General features: G+C 61.0%; 1 protein-coding gene across 1 annotated transcript; it reads left to right on the top strand.

The window, feature by feature from the left end:
• The first annotated feature begins 2,825 nt into the window (after positions 1–2,825).
• Positions 2,826–16,395, top strand: TGM2 (transglutaminase 2). The gene is made up of 13 exons (XM_054391988.1): positions 2,826–2,903; positions 4,888–5,067; positions 7,248–7,490; positions 8,908–9,026; positions 10,229–10,357; positions 10,825–11,005; positions 12,107–12,242; positions 12,360–12,463; positions 12,589–12,828; positions 13,009–13,281; positions 15,305–15,465; positions 15,739–15,875; positions 16,115–16,395. Exons 1-13 carry the CDS (start codon positions 2,894–2,896, stop codon positions 16,269–16,271), a joined length of 2,070 nt encoding a protein of 689 aa, XP_054247963.1. The 5' UTR covers positions 2,826–2,893; the 3' UTR covers positions 16,272–16,395.
• Positions 16,396–16,702: the final 307 nt, after the last annotated feature.

Here is a 16,702-nt window from a genome sequence, read left to right as displayed (position 1 = left end):
CCACACGAGGTGGGGAGCGGATGGGTCACCCCAGATTCGAGTGCAGCCCTCAGCTCTTCGCGGGGGTCACGCCGTGGGAACACCCCGGGGGGTGGGGGGGCGGCGCCGCGGAGCAGATCCGTTAAAGGCGATTGACAAGCGAGCCGAGCGAGCGACTCGGAGGAAGACACTGTCCCCTTTCAGGGCTTGTTTATCTGCCTGCACAAGGGACTGAGTCAGGATGTGATGTGCAGGCGCAGCCGGGGGCTGCCAACCTCCCCAGCACACACCCAGGAGAGCAAACAGAGCTCTGCCCGCCCCGGGGAGGCTTTGAAGAAGCGCCAGGGCTGGGGTGGGTGCGAGGGAAGACACAGTCCTCTGCTGAACACCTTCAGCAAATGGGAGGTTATTTTGGCCATCCAGCCCTGCAAACACCCTCTTAATGCAAGCTTGTTAAGAGAGTACAGAGAGTAAAAATAACGCTGCTGGTGTGGCTGGCCTCCCACGGGCAGCATTTTCCAGTGCCCGGGCAGACAAATGCCTCTGAGATAGGCGGTGGGGAGTGAAGTGGGCACTAAAACTGGAAACGAGGGAGGTTTCCTCTGGCTGAGGTGGTGAGACCTGGCCTGGTGTTCCCTGGACAGCCCCAGGGGACAGCAGGGCTCTCAGCTCTGGCCACTTCTGACAGAGGTGCCAGAGCAGGGACAGACACTGTCAGTGGCCCCCACTCCGTGCTTGGCCAGAAAAGCAGACAGCAGTGAGTCCCTGCAGCCTGCCCAGTGCCAGTCACCTTGGCACCCCAAACACCCCAGCACCCTCCTGATGACAGTGTCCCTGCTCCCAGCAGAGCCAGGACAGCCTGCCACTGCCCCATGTGCCATGGAGGAGCTGTTTGTGCCACCTTCATCTGGAGCAGATGGGACACCTAAGTGCATCCAGAGTTCACACTGAGAGGAAGAGAGGGCTTGTGCAGGCAGAGCCAGACCCTGCATGCTCCAGAGTGAGCCCAAACACCCTGGCACTTGTCATCATCAATGGCAAAGGTTCCTGTTCCCAGGAAGCAGCCCTGGGCACAGTGCCAGCTTGGGGCAGACAATAACAGCTGCAGTGGGGCTGCAGGTCCTGCTGCCACCAGCCCTCCCTCAGCCTTGCCACTGCTTGGGATTCCTGTGCCCTTGATGGTGGGAAAGGTGGGCAGCCCCTGGACCCCCTCCCTGCGTAGACCCAGCTCTGCCCACACTGCCAGCACCAAGGGATCATGGATGGCTTCCAACAAAACCAGCTGCCCAGAGCTCTCTCTCAGCAAGGATTTGCTGCCCCCACTCTGACCTGCCTTCCCAGCTCCCCACAAGGGGGATGGGGGAAGGATGGGCCTCCCCCCACCACAGCTGCAGCCACCAGCTCAACTCCTACCCCAGGGATGTTGTCTTTCCAGGTCCCTGCTGCCAGCCTAAGTAACAGGAGGCAGATCTGCAGCAAAATCAGCCATGCCCTCATCTCATGGGTTTTTTTCCCCTGGGTGTCTGCTCTTGGCCTGCTGAGATGTCACAATGCAGTGGTGGTACCCAAAAGCTGCACAACTCACTGCAAACCCTGCCACCATGGGGCTGTGGCATGACCAAGCAGACAGCATCATCTGCATCCTTGCTCCTTGCCAAGACTGCCCTGAGCACCAGGGGAGCAGATCCAGCTAGGACTGGGACAGGGCACACTGGGACACAGGAGAGTCCAGGACAGCAGGGATCCACTGGGGCACAGTGTGAGTGTGGGCCCTTGAGTACACCAAGTGATGGACCCCAGCCACTTTCAGGGCATCCACAGGAAGGTCCTCAGTAACCAAAGCAGCCCTGGAGTGACCACCAACCACCAAACCTCCTGAGAGCTGGGAGGGGACCCATTGGGCTGAGGGGGGTTTCCAAGTAGGCAAACACCCCCAGCACAGGGGCTGCAGTGTTCTGCACCTGGCCAAGGGTCAAAGAGGCACAGGGCTCCACCAGCAGCAAACCCCAACCTTGGCCCTGCCCCTGGTCAGCTTAAATCATAGGAAGAAAAACCAGTGACTAAACCACATCTGCCCCAGAGGTGGAACTTCTCAGGACCTTGCTCATCACAAGCCATACTGCTGCTCAGGGGCACTCCCAAGCCCCCATGGCGGGGGGGGGGGGGTCTGGTGTGGGTTCTCTGCCCCTGCTGGGCAGTCTCAAGTGCATTGGGTCACCCTTGGGATGCCCAGAGAGGGCCAGAGTCAGGCCAGGCAGCCCTATGAGGCCAGAGACCCCTGTGCAGGAGGGGGACAGCTGGAGAGTGGGACAAGGGCTGCCAGGGAAAGTGTTGATCCCTGCCCCGTGCCCACCTCTCCATGGCACTCTGCCCCACAACACACAGCAAAGTTTCCAGCCCATTTTCCCTGCGGACATCCCAGCTCCCAGGGATGTGCTGCCGGGAAGGGACCAGCTGCTGCCACTCCGACACCCACATGCCTGCCAGAAACGGCCGGGCACGGAGATAAGGCCCGGGGAAAGAAAACTTTATAAGGAGAAAACATTCCCCGAGTCTCTGGCACCTCGGTGGGAGCTGCACAGTCCCTCTCCTCCCCTCGGGGTTTTTCCCCTCCTCTTCCCCAGCGGCGTTTCTAGCCCCGGAGGCGGCTCCGGGGGCCGGGGCAGGGGCAGGGCGCTGAGCCCCGGCGGCTCTTTTTTATTTTTGGGAGGTTGTTTTAAATAGGTGGGACCCAAACCGCTCCGTTTCCTGGAAACTTTGTTTTCCTTTTTTTTCCTGGGGGTGTGCGCGGCTCCGGGAGCCGTATAAATGGGGCGGGCAGCGGGGCCGGGCAGCGGGCGCTGAGGGGCAGTTCCCGGGGCACCCGGGACCGGCATCAGGACCAGAACCGGGATCAGGATCAGCACAGGGCACCATGGCCGAAGGTAAGACTGCAGGACCATTCCCTCCCGCAGGCGTCCTGGGGGTTCCAACCGGCAGGAGCTGGCCTCCCACCTCCGATCCCATCCAATCCTGGAGCTCTCCCTGCTCGGTGGCACCTCCAGCCCTTTGTTTGGCTGAGTCCCGGATCAAGGGTGAGAGGGAACGGGAAGGGAAGGGCCGGAGAGGACCGGAGCAGAGCTCGGCGGTGGTTTGCCGCCGGTGCTCTCCCTCCCTCCGTGGCCCCAGCGTTGGCAGCTCGAAGCTGGTGCTATATAAAGCTTTCGGTGCTCAGAAGAAGAGCAGTGACACCTGGGCTGGGACATGCCCGGGGGTAAGGAGGGTTCCGGGGCTTAGGGAGAGATCTTAGGGAGGGGCAAATCACCTCCCACCCCTCACCTCCAACGGAGCTGACCCCAAGCCCCAGGGACTGGGTCAGAGCCACACTGAGGGCACACAGCCTTCTGGGTGAGATGGCATCACTCTGCTCCAGTGCCCAGCACTGCCACAGGCTGTCCCCAGCTCACCAGGCTCCTGCACCACAGTGGTGACACCAGCACAGGTCCCTCTGCTTGGGCACCACCAGCAGCCCCTGGCAGGGAGCTGAACCACTACACATGGGGCACCTCTTGCTCCTGTGTGGCCATGCCTAGGACCCCACTGCCACCTGCTCACCCTGCAGCCCCCTCCTCACACATCTCCTGGGGCTAATCCCACAGGGAGGTGGCACCTGCCCCTGCTTTGAAGAATCTGCTGTTTGCTGGATGCTTGGAGGATGATACCCCAGGTGACAGGGACAGGAGGAGCCTAGATCCTGCTCCCCTAACTCACTTTTTGCCACACCTTTGGCTCAGTGTTGGTGACTTTGGCAGAGCTTGAGGCTGCACCATGGAGCCATGCTCCTGCTCACAGAGGGACAGGTGGCACAGGAAGGGACTTTTTTGTGCCCAATCCCCATTCCAGGGTCCTGAGGGACCAGCTGGAGTCACCTCACAAGAGCCATTCATGGCCAGTCTCAGCTTCCACAGTGGGCACAAGCCCCACTGAGTCCCTGGGACGCTCATGGTGGGGTTCCCATACCCCTGAGGAGGGCTTGGTGACAATCGTGGCTGGCACTAGGGAAGGCAAAGCTGTGGTGCGGCGACAGCAATCTGAGCATCACCCCTGCAAGCCACCCCAGTCCCTGGCTGGTGCTGAGCTTGCCATGGGCTCCCCTGCACCAAACACTTCTGCTTCTTCTGGCAGCCAACCCACACAGCAGCAGAACATCCAGGGGGCACCAGCCTCCAGAGACACATGGCTCCAGCACAGTGCCTGGGGCAGCAGGGACATGGTGGGGACATAACAGGGACACAGCCCTGCCTGGGCTGGGAGAGAGAGCAGGAGGGATGGACAGACCCCCTCCTTATCACTGGATTTGTGGTTGGTGTCCCCAATTTGTTAGCAGTCACAGAGCATTAAAGCTGCTGCAGAACCCTTCCCAGCCTGGCAGAGGCACAGAAACATTCCTGGCATTTTCCAGGCTCAGCAGTGCCAGCTTGGGGTGGGGGCACCCAGGCAGCAAGCCCTGACTGATGGACCCCACACCTCCCAGAAGGTAGAGAGGATGCCATGAGCTGTGGACCTGGCACAAGTTGTGCAGCACATGGTGCCCCTCCTCTGTGGTGATACCATGGAGGGCAGCACAACAGCGCACAAAGCAGAGCATGGGCATGGAGCTCAGTCAGGAGGGCAATTCTTAGCTGCAGGCTCAGCCCCAGGACCTCTGCCCATCACAGCACACAGTGCCAGCTCAGAGCAGAGCCCCCCCAGTAGGGATGCTCAGAGCCTGGCACTGCTGCAGTGCCCAGGGCAGCACTGAGCAAAGACAGGGCAGTGGCTGCCAAACTCTGGCACCAAGATCCACAATCCCAGGACTAAGGGTGGGGAGGGGGAGATAAGATCAAGCCCTCCTGCCCTCCTGAGCTGGGCATTCTGCTGCCTTGGCAGAGCTGGTGCTGGAGACATGGGACCTGCAGTGCGAGCGCAACGGCCGCGAGCACCGGACGGCAGAGATGGGCTGCCAGCAGCTGGTGGTGCGGCGTGGGCAGCCCTTCACCATCACCCTGCACTTCTCAGGCAGGGCCTACGAGGAGGGAGTGGACAAACTGGCCTTTGACATTGAGACAGGTGAGTGCTGCCATGCCCCTGGCCAGCAGCAAGCTGCCCTCTGCCCTCGCTGTGCTGCGCCCAGGCACCTGCCCCATCTCACCCAGTCCTTACCCCGCTCCCAGCCCCTCCTGGCAGGGGCTGCTGCTGTGCACAGCTTTTGTACCATGACAGAGAGGGAAGGCAGAAACTTGGCTCTGTAACGAGAGCTGGAGGGAAGCTATAAAGCAAGAAACAAAGCCACTGCCACCTCTTCCTCCTCCTCTTCCTCATTCCACGGCTGTGCCAGACCCGAGGCCATGCCATAGCCACCACCTCACCAGGAAATGCCTTGGCTGTGGCCAGGAAATCCCCCACCTGGAGTCTCTTACCCTTTTGGGGAGCATCAAAGTGAATCTTGTCAGAGAGCCTTCACCCAGCCACTCCCTGTGCCCTCAGCACTGAGACATCCCCAGCATGGGGATGTGCCAAGGAGACACAGACCCTGAGGAAGGAAACGCTGCCCCCAGCACACAGCCCTGCTGCAGTGCCCCTCCTGCCTCAAACGGTGCCAGAGCTGGTACCCTGGAACTGGGCACAGTGTCCAGCAGGCCACTTCAGCTACAAGCCAGGGGCTTCTCCCACCACCAGTGCAGCCCTGGTGAGAGCTCACCAGAAGCAGCAGGGACTGGGATGTGGCATCTGCAGCCAGGGCTAAGCACAGCCGTCGGGCAGGGGCTCAGCCCTCGCCAGCTCGGAACAAAGGGAGAGGAAACTCTTGGGCAAGAGCTATTTTGGGGCTGCAGAGTCCTGCTGAGTCAACCAGGGCAGAACTCACAGTGACTCCACAGTGTCCTCCCACTGCGAATCACTCTTCTGCTTTGCCCTCAGAAACTGTGATCCCACCGTGGGGTGACAACACAAATTCAGCCTCCCCAGCTTCACCCTAAACCAGCAGCTCCCCCGTTCCCCCCAGTCCCAAGGCAGGGGTCTGCACACCCCCAGCTCAAACCTCTTGGGTTTTTTGAGGTCGTGCTGCTCCCAGGCAGCCCTGAGCTGGTTTTGCAAGAGAGGAGCCAGAAACGGAGCCTCCCGGGGCAAGGCAACTCCGGAACGTGCAGAAAAAGGACAAAGTTGCTTCGGGTCTCATAGAGACGTGACCAACCCAATCCACCTGGCTAGGGCCAGCCCCACCAGGACAGGGAGTGCCAGACCTGCCCTCCCCGGGACAGCGAAGCTGCCCAGGCTGTGCCACCTCCCGTGGGCTAACACAGCAATTTGGAAGCTATTGTGTTTGAAGAGCCCAGCGCAGGCACCGGGGGCCCTCTGGGGATGTGAGGGCTCTGCAGTCAAGCAGGGAGAGAAAGAGGAGGAGGAGTGAGGGGAGGCAGGCTCCCCTGGCTGCCCATCCCTCCGGCTGCGCCAGGACAGGGTTAGCTCAATCCCAGCGCCCTCGGAAAGACAGAGAGGAGAAAAACTGTGTCACTGCCATGAGGTCATGAGTATTTTTGGTGACTCGCCTGCCCTACGCTGCGGGACAGGGCTGGCAAGGGGCCAGCCCGGGGCTGTGCCCCCCGGCTAGGGGAGTGCACCGTGGCACCGGCCCGCCCCGCGCTGGCACCGGCCGGGACTGGGCGGCACCGCTCCCCCTGGGAGCCGCGTTGGGAACTGGCTCGGTGCAGGTGGCTTGGACACCGCTGCGAGCTCGGGGGGGTGGCAGGGATCACGCTGTCCTCGGCTCAGCCTGCGGACACTGATGTCATCCCCGCTGCCGGCGTGTTTGTAGCAACGCCTGCGGCTGCCCGCACGTCGTGGGGCTGGAAGCAGGCCGGTGATGTCCGGGGGGGGCACTGCCGGGACCCCCATGCCACGGGCTGTAGTGGAACCGTGCTGCATGGGCACAGGGACCTGGCAGCTCTGCACCTAGTGGGTGCAGCTAAGGGCAGGAGGCATGGCCCCGGGGTGGGCACCCTGTCCACTCTCCTAGCGCTGGGGCACACATGGGGGGGGTCCCTCCCTCCTGCCCCGTCCCAAACAGCAGGAGACTCACATGAGCATCCCTCAGCTGCCCCATGCCTCCAGCACCCAATGGACCAAACAGGAAACATTCCTGGCATTCCTCGGAATGCCGCAGGGAGCACCACGGGGCAGGCCCCCCGGGCACATCCTCATGGCGTGGGGTCCCAGAGACCACGGAAAGCTGATGTGCTCTTTCTCGGCAGGGCCATGCCCCATCGAGACGTCCGGAACCAAGTGGCACTTCGCCGTGACGGACATGCCGGAGGAGTCGAGCTGGAGCGCGGTGGTGCAGGACCAGGACGGGGGCGCGGTCTCGGTCTCGCTCTGCTCCCCCCCCAACGCCCGCATCGGTCGCTACAGCCTGACGGTGGAGATCTCCACTGGCTACGAGGGCAGCAGCTGCCACATCGGGAGCTTCATTCTGCTCTTCAATGCCTGGCACCCAGGTGAGGCATTGCCCTTCCCCAGGCTGGGCACAGGGCAAAGGCCATCTGCCCCCAGCTCTGCCTAGGCAGCACATCCCCTTGAGTCTCACCACTGCAGACCCCTGGTGCCACAAACCTTGCCCTGAGATCAGATCTAAGCAGAAATCTCCACTTTGATCCACCTCCACGTGATCCCACAGCAGGTCGAGGCCACAAACACCACCCCCACCCCAAGACACTCACAACCCCTTTGCCAGTGCCCCAAAAACCCAATGCCCCTACCTGATGGTGCCCCACAGGAGCTTATCTTGGTGGTGCTGGTGCAAAGTTCTAAGCAACCTGCAGCAACAACTCCTAGCTGTCCTGAGCAGAGGGAAAGCTCTTAACTGCCCCTAATTGCCCTGACCTGCACCAGCCCCACCCAACCTCGGGCCAGGCACCACCTGTGGGCTCCAGGATGAGCCCTGGGTGTTCATTCCTGGTGGAATTGGGGCAGCCTGGGGCAAAAGAGAGAGGCTCAGTGCTGGGGGATGTTGATGGCCCTTGGCAAGCAGCAACCAGGATACCATGGCTCCAGGTCCTTCCTCTGCTCCAGGAGCTGCCAAGCTCCAGCTCCTCCCAGGCAGACCTGGGCTGAACCTGGGCCGAACTGGCTGTTTCCTGGCCCTGCAGTGATAAGGGTCTTTAGGAAGCTTTGCTCAGCTGTGCTGAGCTGGAGCAGGGGATGTGCGTGCTGGGCTCCTTCCCAGAACATTTCCAGTAAATAGGGGGGTTCCAGCAGCAACTGCTGGGTGAGCAGAATGGCTTCAGCTGCCACCTCAGTGCTCCCACTTCCCACCACTTGCTGCTCTCACTGGGAGGGTTCCCTGCTGGGAAATGTCCTGACTCTGTGAAACAAAAGGGAAGGAAGAAAGAAAAAGAGAAAGCAGAAAGAATGGGAAACCCCACAAACTGCTGGAAAACTCCCATCAGCTTGAATCAAACTGGGCTAAAATTCTCCAGCAGCTTTCTCAGATGGGAGCAGTCCCAGTCACAGGATCATAGGCTCACAGGATGCTAGGGGTTGGAAGGGACCTCCAAAGATCATCCAGTCCAACCCCCCTGCCAGAGCAGGACCATAGAATCCAGCATAGGTCATACAGGAACATTCCCAGATGGGTCTTGAAAGACTCCAGAGAAGGAGACTCCACAACCTCTCTGGAGAGTCTGTTCCAGTGCTCTGTGACCCTCACAGTGAAGAAGTTCCTCCTCATGCTGAGGTGGAACCTCCTGTGCTGGAGTTTATATCCTGTTGCTTCATTTCCCACCAGGTCTATGGTTACTGCCTGGCACATCCCCGGAGTGGGGGGCTCTGAGCAGGGCCAGGGGACTCTGAGCAGGGCTGGGGAGCAGGGGATGTGGGGCAGAGCCCCATGCCCATCTCTGGCTCTCCCCACAGAGGACACAGTTTTCCTGCGGGATGAGGATGAGCGCCGTGAGTACGTGCTGTCACAGCAGGGCCTCATCTACCAGGGCTCCCGTGACTACATCACCTCCACCCCCTGGAACTTTGGCCAGGTGAGCAGGACCTGCCCCCCCCAGGACCCCTGGCAGAGCCTAGCACTGCAGGGTGTGGGGGCTGGTGCCACGCATGTGCCCCCCAGACACACAACCTGAATGCAGCCAGCACTCAAGGGAGGATCTGACACCCACCACACAGCCATGGGACAGACAAAATGAGATCCAAGTTGAGATGCAACCAGAGCAGGTTGCTCAGAGCCCCAGACAACCTGACCTGCAATGGTGCCAGGGACGGGGCAGCTCCCACCTCTGTGGGCAGCCTGTTCCTCTGGCAGTGGTGCAGGAGTTTCAATTTGTGGTGATTTTTTTTGCCTTGGCCTTTCTGTTAAGAGTTCCTGACCATTTCTGGTGCTCGAGGTCTCCCATTGTTAGTCTATTTCCTTCCCCTGAAGCCCTGGCCCAAGCTGCCCAGGGCAGTGGTGGAGTCCACATCCCTGGAGAGGTATCAAAGCCACGGAGATGTGATGCTGAGGGCCACGGTTTGGTGGTGACCTGGCAGTGCTGGGGTAAGGGTCGGACTCTCCCCACTCAAAAGAATTCAGTTTCATTTCCAGGAGGGGAACTTGCTGACTCAGAAGCACAGCAGAGCTTGGGAAGCATTCAGGGGGCCCCGGGGCTCTAATCGGGGTCACCACGCAGTGTCGGGAGCCCGCACCCGATAGCTGTTCCCCAGGGCAGTGCCGGTTGTGCTGATAAGGCAGCGCCCACACCCCCGTGGCTATGCTGGGCCCACCCCGGGCAGGGGCAGCCCCAGCTGTACACCCTGAGCCCCGCGGGGATGTCCCGGAGGGGCCGCGGGAGCGGGGGTGCCGTGGCCCACGCAGGACCCGTGCTGCAGTCTGGGGCAGGGCTGGGATTCAGCCTTGGTGGGAAGCAGGAGGTTTTCCTGGAGGTCAGGTCCCTGTGCAGCAGAGAGGCAGGAAGCAGCATCCAGCCCCAGCGTGAGAGCAGGCTGAGCATCTGCTGGCCACCGCTCCAGCTCCTCGTCGTGGTGGCACAAATGGGGGGAGGGGGACGTCACTCAGAAGCTGCTGGCTGAGGGAGGGGACCCCAGGACTATGTGACCCTGCTGTGTGCCCAGCAGCTCCACTTGCAGGGGCATGGTGGTGAGCCGGGCAGGGAGGAAAAGGCAGGAGATCCCTGGGTGCACCAGGGACCGCACACACCCCCACCCCCCCTCCTTTTTTTTTCCTCTCCAGTTTGAGGATGACATCCTGTCCATCTGCCTCGAGCTGCTGGACACAAACCCCAAATTCCTGCGGGACCAGAACCGGGATTGCTCCCGGCGAAACGACCCCGTGTACATCGGCAGGGTGGTGAGCGCCATGGTGAGTCCCACCAGCACACCCAGCGACCTCCCCCCTGCAAACAGACCCCTCCCTCCCCATCCCCCCACCTTGCTGGCACAGCGAGAGGTGACATTTGCCCTTCCCCCACCCCCCGTCGCACCGCTTTCCCTCCCTGGGGGTGGTTCCCCCTCCATTAAGATCCTTCCCAGAGGAGAGAAGCAGCAAAGCTGGGGGATGCTCAATCCCAGGATCTGCCTTTGCTCCTCACTGGCTGCTGCAGGAGATGATCACCCCAAAACTCTTGGGAAAGTTGATGTGTTCCTAAAAATCCATCCCAAATTAGCTGGGATGTGGGGAGGACGTGGAGCAAGAGGGCACCGGGATGCACGCGGATGCGTGCATCCCGGTGCCCTCTTGCTCCACGTCCTCCCCACATCCCAGCAAGGTCTTGGAGGCTGCTGGGCATCCTACCTCTCCCTCCATCCCTCCCTCTTGCCATGCCACAGGTAAATTGCAACGATGAGGACCGGGGGGTGCTGGCAGGGCGCTGGGACAACCAGTATGAAGATGGGATGAACCCCATGGCCTGGATCGGGAGCGTGGATATACTCAAGAGGTGGAAGAGTTTCGGGTGCCAACCAGTCAAGTATGGGCAGTGCTGGGTCTTTGCTGCTGTGGCATGTACTGGTGAGAGCCTGGTGGTCTTCTTTGTGCCCTCCCCCAGCTGGATGGGGTCAGCTGTGTGGCTTTCTATTTCCCGTCCCAGCTTCCTGCTTTCCAGCCTTTCTCCCAGTGCTGCAGCAGGAGGGAAGTCTCAGGCTGGTGATGCTCAGCTCCTGCTGATTGCTCAGCAATTAAATTCTCTGTTAGTCCAATCTGGGGTCTAATGATTGGGTGGGGGTTGGGTGATTGGCTGGACTTGATGATCTTGGAGGTGTCTTCCAAGCTGGTTGATTCTGTGATTCTGTGGTAGGAAATGAAGGAGGGGGAGGCGGGGTGGAGTGGGTTAGCAAAGGGCTCTGGCTTTTCACTTCGAGCTGGCAGAGCAGGAGGGGCTGGATGCCCAGCTCAGGAGAAGGAAAAATGGCTTTAAGGTCAAGTTTGCAGTAAAATCTCGAATCCTCTGAGATCAAAACAATTCCACTGCCAACGAAGCAGCCAGGCTGGGGCAAAAAAAAAAAAAAAAAAAAAAAGAGGAAAGAATTCCATGCTGGTGGCTGGTGGGATGTGCACAATCACACTTCACACCTGTGGAGGAAAAGGCTGCGCTTGGGGAGCTGCAGGAGCTTGTCTGTGTTTGTAGATCACAGCCAGATGAGAGCCTTTACAGGGCAGAGAAAGAGCAGGAAACCAAAGTGGATTTCCCGGCACTCACAGGAGTTGGGAGCCTCCCTTTGAAGCCTCCCTGCTCCCCGGAGAGCTCTGCTGACAGCAGAAGCAGCTGGGAGATGAAATGAGAGGCTGAGCTCTGCTGCCTGCGCACTCCACACACGCACTGGCAGCTGCTTTTGTGTCTTTTTTCTCCTGCAGTACCCAGACTCTGCAGGCTGCCAGTGCCCTGTGCCACCCAGTTTGCCCATGCCCACTGCAGGGACTGGCTCATTCTGGTGGGGAAACCCTTTGAGGTGGAAAGGAAGGGCAGGAGAACTTGGGGCTGTGTGGGATGGCTTTGCATGGTCCTGCAGGATGGGAGCTGTGTGAAGCCAGGGCTCTGAGGGATGGGGGCTGTGCCACCTCAGGGAACCCCAGTGCCAGGGCCCTGTCTCAGCCTGCCCTGCCTCCCCACAGTCATGAGGTGCCTGGGGATCCCCAGCCGGGTGGTGACCAACTACAACTCAGCTCATGATACCAACGGCAACCTGATCATCGACCGCTACCTGAGCGAGACAGGGGAGCTGGAGCAGCGCTCCAGGGACATGATCTGGTGAGGGGCACGAGGGGCCTCCAGCCTGCCTGCTCCCCAGGGCAGCACCTGCCTCTTCCCCAGAGCTGCTGTGCCCTGGAGGAGGTTGAGGTTCCTACATCCTGGCTTCTCTTGCAGGAACTTCCACTGCTGGGTGGAATCTTGGATGGCTCGTCCAGACCTGGCGCCTGGCTATGACGGGTGGCAGGCGCTGGACCCGACGCCCCAGGAGAAGAGCGAAGGTATGGTGGGCACCACGGGGGTGCTCTGTGCCACCCCTTACCCGTGACACAGTGAGGGCTCCCTACTGCCCTCGCTCTCGTGGTGGCCAAAGCCTGCGTGGTGACTTTGGGTCTGGTCCCCGCAGGGGTTTTCTGCTGCGGGCCAGCCCCTGTCCGAGCCATCAAGGAGGGCGACCTGCAGCTGAAGTACGACATCCCCTTCGTCTTCGCCGAGGTGAACGCCGACGTGGTCTACTGGGTGGTGCAGAACGATGGGACACAGAAGAAGAGCACCCACTCCTCAGTGGTGGGGAAGAACATCAGCACCAAGAGCGTGGGCAGGGACAGCAGGGAGGACATCACCCACACCTACAAGTACCCAGAAGGTATGCAGTGGGTGGCAGGAGGTGTCCCGGGGAAGGGATGGCTGCTGGGAAGCAGAGTGGGGAAATGATTCATCGAGGCACCAACTGCTCCAGGAGGTCTTCAGGGACCAGTGAGAAGCAGCCTGGACCCTGGCCTCACCGTGCCCTCCTGGGAACCGTGGGTTTCTCTGTGCACCACAGGGTCTGATAAGGAGAGAGAAGTGTTTGCCAAGGCAGAGCGTGAGACGAGCTCGCAGCGGCAGGAGGACGAGGGGCTGCACCTCAGGATCAAGCTGTCGGATGGGGCCAACAATGGCTGCGACTTCGACGTCTTTGCCGTCATCAACAACAACACAGACGTGGAGCGCCGCTGCCGCCTCACGCTGGGCGCCCGCACCGCCAGCTACAACGGCACCGTCGGGCCCCAGTGCGGCTTGAAGGACCTGCTGAACCTCACCCTTGAGCCCTGGGCAGGTAAGGGACCTGCTGGCACCGCAGGGGGGATGGTATCCCTTCCAATTGTGTTCCCTCCCCTTGCGTCCCCTCCCCTTGCGTCCCCTCCTCTCGCCTCCTCTCGCCTCCCCTCCTCTTGCCTCCCCTCCACTCGTGTCCTCTCCTCCAGAATGCCCTCCAGTTGTACCACTGCCACCAATCCGCCCAGCACGCTCACGGCTGGAGTTGGGGCAGCAGCTGGAGGTTTCTGTTTGATCCATGAGATAACAGCAATGTTAAAGCAGGGCCTGGGGCTGGGCAGCAGGATCCAGGGTGTTTTGTCCATCCAGCAGCTGCTCCGTGCCTTCTTACTACCCTCCTTCAGCAGTGACCTCAAAGCCCCAGGCTGGGAAGGGCTCAAGAGCTGCAGCCCCATCCCTGGGCTGCTCGGTGAGCGATGGCTCTGCTAGGGCTTCCTCCTCCTTCATCCACCACTGTGGACTTTTTTCCTCGATGGAAGGGTGAGGAACGTGCTCAGGCAGGGGCTGGGAAAGCACCTAGAGCAGGACAGAAGTTACTGTTGGCCACTCTGTTCCCTTACCTGCACCCCAGTCCTGCTCTTCCAAAGCGAGGCTGGGCTCTCCTGCAGGATTCTCCCAGGGCAGGGAGAGCAGGACTGACCCCGGGCCAGCTCCGACAGCACGGCCCCAGCCGAGGGAAGGCAGCGCCGCGGTCTGCTGCCCAGCCGGGTGACGGCAGCTCCTCCGTGGGTGGGCTCCGCACGGAGCGGTCGCGGTCGCGGCCGAGCCTGCCTCTGCCTTGCGTACAAATTAGCTTCACGCCTGCTAATTAACCACGAGACTTGATTTATGCCAGATTTCCACAGACCCTGCAGGGCCTGGAAATGTGACCCATCTGCTGTCCTGGAACAGCCTTGGATTTTAATCCTTGCCAAGCTCCGCTCAGCTAACGGGGCCGTGACAAACGCAGCACTCAGCTCCCTGCTGCTTGTGAGGCTGCCTTAAGGGAATGAGGAGTGGTGGAGGGAATGAGGAGTTGTGGAGGGAATGAGGATTTATGGAGGGAATGAGGAAGGTGCCTGCTCTGGCTGTGAAGGGAAGCAGGATGCCGCTGGCATCCCTCCACTTGAACATTCCCTGGCTTTAACGTCCCCGTCCACAAGTTAACCTAACACCATTTCCCTCTGAGGCTTCTGCAGCTCCTGCCTGGGAACGCAGACCCCAGGGTTCCCCACACTGCAGCCATTAGGGAACGCTGTGCCCCGTGCTGGCAAGAGCAGCCCAGCCGGAGCGTGCCGGGACCCTCCCTCCCGTCTCAGCTCCAGCACGGCACATCCTGTGCCGGGAACACCGAGCTGTGTGCTTCCAGCGGTCACGGCCTCTCTGGGATCCTTCCCCAGGACAGCTCTGCAGCTGGTTGCCTTCAGCTTCCTTCCCCCCTCAGCAGAAGACAGCTCAATTCCGAAGGGATTTGGGATAAACAAAGCTCAGAGCTGAACGAGGGCAGCTGTCAGGGAGCTGGGCTGGCTCCCACCACCAGCTGTGGGTCCTGATGCAGGCACAGCCATGGGATTCTGCCCTGGCACATGGCTCCTTTCCCTCCCCACATCCTGAACATGGCTTCTAGAACCTCATCCTGGAGCCCTGGCTGCATTCAGGGTCCCTTCCCAACGCCCCAAGACAAGGCGCTCACAGCCCTGCTTCCCTGCATGAGTGGGAGCAGCACCCTGATGGGCACAGAGCAACCATCTGCAGGTTGCTTGAGGTGGGAACCACCAACACTCTGGAGCTGGTGATGGACAGACAGATCCCCTTTTCTTTGGGAAGTGATTAGCCCGGGCACCCCCAGCCCAGGCTTGTTCATGGGCTCACAGTACCACGCCAACCCCAGCTCTCCCAAAACTTTCCTGTCCTTACAAGGCACCTGGAGAAGCTCCTGAGAAGCTCAGGCCATGCCAGGAGCAGCCAGATGCCAGCACAAGGCTGCAGGCACTGGCTTGGGCAGGGAGCAAGCCCTGACCCCACTACTCTGCTCCCCCTTCCAGAGCAGAGAGTGCCTCTGCGCATCCTGTACGAGCACTATGGGGAGAACCTGACCCAGGACAACCTCATCAAGGTGGTAGCTCTCCTGACTGAGTACCAGACTGGTGACGTGGTCGTGGCCGTCAGGGACATTCTCATCCAGAACCCAGAGATCAAGATCAGGGTAAGGACTCAGAGCTCTGCCCTGGATGGACTGGCAGGGCATGGGGGGGAACACACATTTCTAACTGGCATGGGGTTGCTGCAATCATCCTGAGGAGCTGGTCCTAGTGACCCAAGTTTTGGGGTTCCCAGGTGGGGTTCAGGCAGCAGGACCCTGCATCCTCTGGGACCTGCATCTCCAGGGACCTGCCTCAGCTCCCCAGACTTGGGGCAAGGGGAGCAGTGTGGCCCCCAGGCATGGCTGTGCTGGGGCTCTAACCCCTCCTGCTTGCAGATTCTGGGGGAGCCTATGCAGAATCGGAAGCTGGTGGCAGAGATCAGCCTGGTGAACCCCCTCTCTGCCCCCCTCCACAACTGTGTCTTCATGATGGAGGGTGCCAACCTCACTGATGGGCAGCAGGTCAAGGAGCTGTAAGAGCTTTTTTTTTTTTTTACCCCAGCTGGGCCCTTGGGAATGGGAGTGGGGTGGCCCTGGGAGCCACCTGGGGAGGGTGGCCCTGGGAGCTGGCTCTGCCTGGTGCCTGCGTGGTCAGAATAGCTCTGCCCCACTTGCCCTCCTGTGGCACTGTGGGCATGGGGAGGGTGACAGGGCCCCGGGAGGGAGAGTGGCCACCCCTTGGCCACCCTGCTGACCCCCTGCCCCCCCGCAGCGAGGAGCCAGTGGAGCCGCAGGCGGAGGCCAAGGTCAGGCTGGATTTGGTGCCACGCCAGGCAGGGCGGCACAAGCTGGTGGTGGACTTCGAGAGCGACAAACTGCTGGGGGTGAAAGGCTACCGCAACGTCATCATCGCCCCCCAGCCCAAGTGAGCGGCCCCCGCGGCCCCCTGCCCACCCCCTGCCTCCCCTCCTGCCCGGGGCCTCCCCAGCCCCTCACTAGCTTTAGCCCGCGATGGTTCCAGCCCTCCACGGAAGGGCTGCAGAAGCACAGCCTGGCCCCAGCGCGGTGCTGCGCTCCTCCCGGGGAGCGGCTGCTGCTGCGGGGAGAGGAACGGTGGAGCAGGGACAGGAGGGAGGGGCTGGGGGTGTTGGGAGGTCCCTGCAGCACCTGTTCGTTTCACTACCTTTTCCTCACCCCATGGGGTGGGAAGCATCCCTGTTCTTCCTGTCCCCCAGCCTGGGTGCAGCAGGGACCTCCTGAGCCTCCCCTGCAAGCTGGGCAGCCTCCTCCTCCTGCAGTGCTGACACCCCGAGCCCAGAGAAGGTTGTAGCAAACCAAACCCCAGCACAACTCCCCCAGC

Source organism: Indicator indicator, chromosome 24 (genome assembly GCF_027791375.1).
Source record: "Indicator indicator isolate 239-I01 chromosome 24, UM_Iind_1.1, whole genome shotgun sequence".
NCBI lineage: Eukaryota > Metazoa > Chordata > Aves > Piciformes > Indicatoridae > Indicator > Indicator indicator.
Note: the sequence above shows the minus strand (reverse complement) of the source record. Positions and strands in the feature narration are given on the sequence as shown.